Source organism: Clytia hemisphaerica, unplaced genomic scaffold, assembly GCF_902728285.1.
Source record: "Clytia hemisphaerica strain Z4C2 unplaced genomic scaffold, Clytia hemisphaerica genome assembly, whole genome shotgun sequence".
Lineage (NCBI taxonomy): Eukaryota > Metazoa > Cnidaria > Hydrozoa > Leptothecata > Clytiidae > Clytia > Clytia hemisphaerica.
Window position 1 is genome coordinate 21312 of NW_027103404.1, and position 7287 is coordinate 28598.

General features: G+C 38.7%; 1 protein-coding gene across 1 annotated transcript; it reads left to right on the plus strand.

Annotated features, from left to right (window-relative positions):
• Window positions 1-1390: 1390 nt before the first annotated feature.
• On the plus strand, window positions 1391-1870 carry LOC136797410 (craniofacial development protein 2-like). The gene has a single exon (XM_067053991.1). It carries the CDS (start codon window positions 1391-1393, stop codon window positions 1868-1870), a length of 480 nt encoding a protein of 159 aa, XP_066910092.1.
• The last annotated feature ends 5417 nt before the right edge of the window (window positions 1871-7287 follow it).

The following is a 7287-nucleotide window of genomic DNA, read 5'->3' on the forward strand; positions in this document are numbered from 1 at the left end:
AAATATGACAAATTTCGGTTCCGAGAACTCCTAGATGACATCAATGTTCCAGAGATCAATGTTACTCACCACAGATTAGGAGACAGAAAAACTAAGAATGGCCGTCCTCTGAAAGTCACCCTGCAAAGTCAACATGACAAAGATCTTATCATGAAGAATCTACACATGCTAAAAGAAACTTGTTTCTTTCAGGTAAGTATAACGGAAGATTTCACAATCAACGAACGGAAAAAGATCAAGGAGATGCACGAACAAGCAAAGAAACTTAACAAAGACAATAACAATAAAGGATTCAACTCGTGCGTAAGAGGAAGCCCAAGAACAAAACTACGCTTCGTTAAAAAATTACAAAACAGAACAAAAATATCTTCAAATTATAAACCAAAATGCTCTACAGAAGAAATCGTCACCGATTGGGCATTAACAGATGATGATGAATGATTCATTTTGTAAAATAGGCAGTCGAACTCTATTAGCTTTCAAGCTAGTACAGATTTGTACACATTTTTCGACTTTAAAGAATATATACATTAACATACATTAACATTAACTGCTTCAAAAGAACATCATTGGTTGTCCTAATTTCATGATCTCCTAGTCTGCACTTGTAAATTCTTGGTATCAACAACTTTGGACCAGCATTGTCAATTAGTATCCTTGGCTGACGAGAATTGTCTGTATTTGAGTCAAGCCAGCGAAGACTAGCCTCTAGCTCTGAACCATGTTCTGGACAAATAACAGGCTTATCTCTTAGAGCTAAGGAAACAGGTCCCAAAATAGTAGAGATGGAGTGAAGTATGAATAAACATCTTTCGCGTCATAAAACAGCTGCTGTGGATCAAGTGATATGACAGCAGATTTTAAATTTTCTTTAATTTCCAAACACTTTTTAATTGCATCTATCCAAGACTTATCCAGTAACATATCTGATACTCACTCACGGGGGCAGTGGCTAGGGCCAGACCTAGGGTCTCGCTCTAGAATGGAGAAGTGTGGCGCCTCCTTCCCTCCACCAGCCTGGGTGTTCGCCTTGAGCAAGCGTTACTCCACCCACGCTCCCCTTGTCAGGGTCACGACACCAACTGGCAATGATGTTCTGACAACTCGTCATCTTCATTGGCAAAAGCAATGTGGCTTGTCAACTCGGCATCCTCGTTGGTACCCTGGCGGATATCAGAATCAACTCGGTCCTATATCTGGCATCTATTGCAACAGACTATCTTCATTCGGCTGTCCTAGCTTGCTTTGCCGCCGTGTCCATGGAGTTTTCTGCCAAGGGAAGTTACTCTTGTCCCAAGCAGCTTCGACATACATTGGGACAGCCTTACAGTTTATATATGATTAGAACTGTGTATAGAGAGAGATACCACTACTGCATCCGAGAAAACCGATGAATACACGAAATCCTTTCAACCTCACGCTTGGTGCGTGGAATGTACGCACGACAAACGACACTTCCGATTCAATCAGACCCGAACGAGCAACTGCAATCATAACACGAAAACTCGCTAAAGCTAACATTGATATATGTGCACTGAGCGAAGTTAGACGAGAAGGACAAGGAAACCTAGTCGAAAGGGATTATACAATATACTGGAGCGGCGGCACTAAGAAGGAAGCCAGTGTTGGATTTGCTATTTCTAACAAATTATCTTCCTTCGAAATGACCACAGTACCGATAAGCGATAGATTGATGGTGTTAAGAATTCGACTCCATTCTGGAAAATATCTTAAACTTGTCAGTGTATACGCCCCAACTATGCAACGCACACAGGAAGAGAAAGAACTCTTTTACGAATTTCTCACGGATGTTTTACGTTCTGACAGAGACGACCTTTATCTTATTCAATTTACGTACGTTTCCGAATGAATGGCAACCTCTTCGACCTTAGAAGATTAAAAGCGAAAACGAAAACTTTCCACATGTATATCCGTGAAGCTCAATATGCCGATGACATCGCTGTGTTCAGTGATACGTCCGAAGGACTGCAATCTCTACTAACAAGCTACCATCTTACTGCCAAGAGATTCGGTCTGCAAATAAACGCCAAAAAGACTGAGGTTATGTGCCTAGGTCCTGAGTGTGACTTCTTTATTGACGAAACGAAACTTAAATGTACCGACCGTTTCAAATATCTCGGAAGTATATTGTCTAAAGAATCGAATCTCAAAGATGAATTGATCACACGTATCCAAGCCACATCTTGTGCATTCGGCAGACTAAAAGACAGAGTCTTCAACAACCATGATTTGACAACACGTACGAAAGTTACAGTTTTCAACCGATGTTTAATGCCTATACTTCTTTATGGTTGTGAAACATGGACTTTATATTGGGCTTATCCAGAAAAAATCCGTTAATAGGGGGTGGAGGATGAATTGTCCAGGGGTATTGAAAAAATGCCAAATAATTGAAATGTCCAGGGGGTAAATTGCAATGTCCAGGGGTAATTTTTTGTGTCCATGGGGTTGATTTGATGTTTGTCCAGGGGTATAACCCGTGTCCAGGGGGTTAAAAATCAAAATGTCCAGGGGTAATTCATGAAAAAAATAATATATCCTCCACCCCCCATGAACGGATTTTTTCTGGAAGAGCCCATTCCCACGAAATAAAGCAATTAAGAACTGTACAACAACGTCATCTGCGAAACATTCTGCATATTAAATGGGATGATTTTGTCAGTAACGAGGAGATATTAAGGAGATCCGATTCGGTAGATATCGAAGTTATGCTAGCCCAGAATCGACTCCGTTGGCTCGGTCACTTTGCCCGTATGGACAACAATCGAACTGTTAAGCAACTTTTTTACGGTGAACTAGTTCTAGGCAGCAGACCGATTGGGCGTCCACGCTTGAGGTACAAAGATAACATAAAAGCTCTACTTAAGACTGGTGACATCCTTCACTCGTGGAATGATTCAGTTTCAGACCGATCCGGTTGGAGACGTAATGTGTCATCTGTCTGTGAAAAATTGAATGTAAAACGTGTGGATATGTACGAAAGAAGAAAAGAAAGAAGAAAAAGATAGTATATATTTTTTTTTTCTTAGTTCTCTTGTATTTTAACTGTATTTTACTCGAATATCGAGTTTTAGGCGTATTATTATTATTATTACTCACTTCATCATTAAATATCTTTATCTTTTTGTGTCTGCTATTTTTTCTCTTTTTCTGACCACACGCTGCAAATGAATTGGCATAACCAGAATATTTTCCTTTAAAAATGTTCAAAATTATTACTCTTCTCCGCATATCCATATATATGGTATATCTTAGTTATTCATTAAAAACGACTGAAAAGAATGCAAGAAAACCTCACGGAGTAGCTTTCCGTGTTTGAGAATTCATCTTATGACTGAGTCTCTCAACTTTAGCTACAGAAAGCCACCACGGATAAGCTCGCATTATTCCCGCCAAAAATTTTATGCGCACAAAATATGTAAAACGAGTATGTGGAGTTCGTTTTGATGCTGGTGGTGGTGTACTTCACGAGCCCAGCAGAAAAACAAATTGGAACGAATAAAACAAAAAACCCTTAATAAAGACATGGATGTAGACGAAAATGATTACGAAAACGTAAGTGTATAATTCATTTTAGCATGACTATGTTATGATTAAGGTCAAAAGCTGATTAGCTGTAAAGTAATGGTGACTTAATCAGCTGTTAAAAGTGGTTCTCTATAGGTCCATGAGGGACAGATTTTTTAAGTATTTCAGTGGTTGCTGGTTCATTTACATGTCTACAGTCATTGCATAAGTCATTTATAGTTGTCATTCTGATGTTTAACATGAGTCCGTCAGTTGACATCATTTCGTCTTTTTGGGATTTATAAAAAAATTTGGTTCCAGAAATTGGTTACCCTGTAGCTTAGATTGAATTTTTAATCATACTTTTATTTGTTACAGGTGGTAAAAAGTTTTTGTAAATTCAAGAGGGCGCACTTTTAGACGCATTAACAATGGCAACCAGCAAGTATTTTCGTTTACACTTACAAAAGTAGGGATCCTTTCTATACCAGAAAAACCCATTCAAACAGTCTGCTATCTAAAGAGTGAGAATCCACTAAATCCTACTACAATGATTTGCAGGTATATTCCGTATGTTTGTATCATATATAATTTTTAATTTTATTTATCAACTTTGTTTTGAATTTATGGGGAGCCCATCCAAACTCAAACCCCCACCTAGCCTGGATATCCAGACTGTAAACTATTTCACCGTCTAGTTTTTTATAATCTTGTCTCAGGTTTACGGTCTGGTCGAAGTAACTCGTCTACAGGGATATCTGTCCCTGCATATGCGAGTGTCTCTAATTGGTCAGTACGCGCCCAGTCACCGAGTAGAATTTTCGCGGGGTTTTCGATATTTTTCGATGCGCGCGCATAATTTTATGAAAAAGCTGACATTGCAAAAAAAGATAAACAAATGAAAATGAAAACACAGGTTCATTTCTAAACAAAATGGCTGATGGAAAGGAGCCTTTATAAATGTGGCTGACGTTTGGATGTGGTTTGAATTAGTTTTGAGAGGCTTTTGAGTTTGTAAAAGAGGTTTTATGGTAAGTAATTATGTGTGTCTGCCTGGGTTTCCAAAGTTTTGAGATTCTGTCAACAAGGGTTCACTCACAGATTGTGTCATTCAAAACTGTATCAGACTTTTTTAGTTGCACCAGACTCTAAAATTTTAGAATCTTTGTAGGTTGAGGTAAGAGTTTTTTTTTCTAAAAGTTTGAGTCTGGATACCCAGGCTAGGAATTTAGGGAATTTAATTTTGCGGTTGGTCAAATTTTTTTTTGCGGATCACTGCATTGTTATAGTTTTTATTTCTCACGTTATGTTTTAATAAGAAACGACTTTACAAGGAACCTGAGGCTGAGATTTGACTGTGAATCTTAAGGAAACTCTCAAACTATACATGTATTTGAAATATTGAACATACAGAATGAAAGAGGACATTAAAAGTAGCATTTTAAGCAGTATTTTTAGGGGAAGATTGACTATATTTTTCTTGAAAAGTGCTACATAATCTAAGTACTAAGAAATTTCGCGGTCCACCGATTATAAAAATTTCGCGGTACACCAATTTTGAACAATTTCGCCGGAATTTAATTTTACGGATTGGAGACTTGGTAAATTTTCGCAGGAACTTAATTTTGCTAAACCTATTTCTTCCTTTAAGATATATCTGTAACATATAGTTGCCGAAAAAATGGCCGTATGCAAAAATTCTAGCGCTCTGTGCGGGCCATCAATCAAAGGGAACCCGAGACTTGAATATCGGGCTGTTTGTTTTGATTTTAGAACAGAAAAGCAATTGGAAAAAAACATTGAAAAGTAAGATTTTGCATGAAATGAACTTCTCTAAAATCAGCCCTGGCAATTGGCCGCGGCACGAGGCAAATACCGCGGTAAAAGCTGCCGCAAATTTGATTATCCCTTTTTTACCGCGGTAAATTTCTGACTATGTTAATAAAATTAGAGAAACTTTACTTCAAGTTCTTTGTTTGCTGATCAATTACGAGACATCTAGTACTTGGGATGACATGGGCTGTATAAGAGTTTCTCAAAAGTCAATAAACAAAATAAATTTCTTTCCTGGAGTATAAGTTCCGGTGATGACTCGCGTATCGTTTGGTCTCGTATATCCGGTTCGCCCAATTGATCGTTAGTCGTTTGCTGGATCGGCTACGGGCTTCGTGTCTTGTTGTCTTCGTTTATCGTCGTCACATCACATGAAATAGATTTTAAAGTATATGTAAGTAAGGTTAATGTCCAGAGTCCTCGACCCGAGATGTTGCTTTGGAAAAAATCTACCATTTTTAAAACCCTCGCATGTCTCTTCTGAGCATGCGTACTTGGACCCAGATCTCTCAGACGCCCAACCACCCGTTCTTTATCACGCCCCAACGCCCTACTATTTGAGTACGAGATTGCGGAGAAAGTAATTTTCGCTCTATCTTCGACTGCGCGAAAATACGCTTCTCCTCTAACTCTGAACCATAGTAACTCCCAACAGTACCCTTAAACTCCCTTACCCACAAAAAGAAAAGACACAATTGTTTTCTTTAAATGTTGGTGTTCGGGTTCTTTTGTCAGCGCTGCGAATACAAAGAGCAAAGGTGTGAACAGTTATCATGATAATAAGTCTTCATTACCAAACCCCAGTCTCTGGACTAGCCTGTCACTACTGGTACAGAAAGATAAGAATAGGACCTGCTCTACCCATTTACATCTGGTACAAGCACCAAAAAATATTGGCCCATGCACTACCCAGCCACCACTGGTGCATGCCAGGCACTAAATAAGAAAACCTGTACTACCCAGTCACTACTGGTTCATGAAAAACAAAATTAAACCTTGTACTACCCCGCTACAGCTGGTACAGGCGCTAGTGATATTGAGCCATGTACTACCCAGGCACCACTGGTGCAAGACAGATATTAGATGAAAAAACCTGTACTACCCAGTCACTACTGATACAGGAAAATTTACCTCAGTACTACCCAATCACTTCTGGTCCAAAGAAAAGCCACTACTGGTACAGGGGAACTTATAATAAATTTTGTACCGCCCACTGGCTACCACTGGTACAGAAAAGAACACCTCAATAAACAAATAAATGCTTTTATTTTCTTAAAACAGTGAAATTAGTGATATGCTTCCGCCCACGACATGTCTTGTGGCCATAAACATACAGAAAAACTAAGAAAAAACGCTGGAAGAACTAAGAAAACACTGGAATCATCAGAAATACACCTTTCTCTCATACACCATGTCTCATACGGGAGGGAGAAACTAAAGAAAAACACCGGAAAACATTGAATTCTCCTCTTACTCTGAAACATAGTAACTCCCAACAGTACCCTTAAACTCCCTTACCCACAAAAAGAAAAGACACAGTTGTTTTCTTTAAATGTTGGTGTTCGGGTTCTTTTGTCATCAGCACTGAGGATACTCTGGACAGCGAATAAAATACAAGGTGTTTGCTCGTTGAGTACAGTATAAAAATTTTTTAGCTTTAATGTCATTGTTGTTTCATTAAAATGAATAGTGATTGCGAACCAGCCGGATGCGCCACAAACCCCTTCACGGGAGGAAATAAATATTCCTCGTCCCAATACACAGTCGCGTCCTCGAGGGTTAAGGACTATTCATAAGTATCTTGTAATTACCAATATCTCAATAGTTTGTTTAGTGGTATCACATTAAATAAATTTTAAAGTATATGTAAGTAAGGTAAATGTCCAGAGTCCTCGACCCGAGATGTTGTTTTGGAAAAAATCTACC

Coding starts and splice junctions, on each gene's coding strand:
- LOC136797410 (XM_067053991.1), top strand. CDS start 1,391: ATGAATACACGAAATCCTTTCAACCTCACGCTTGGTGCGTGGAATGTA.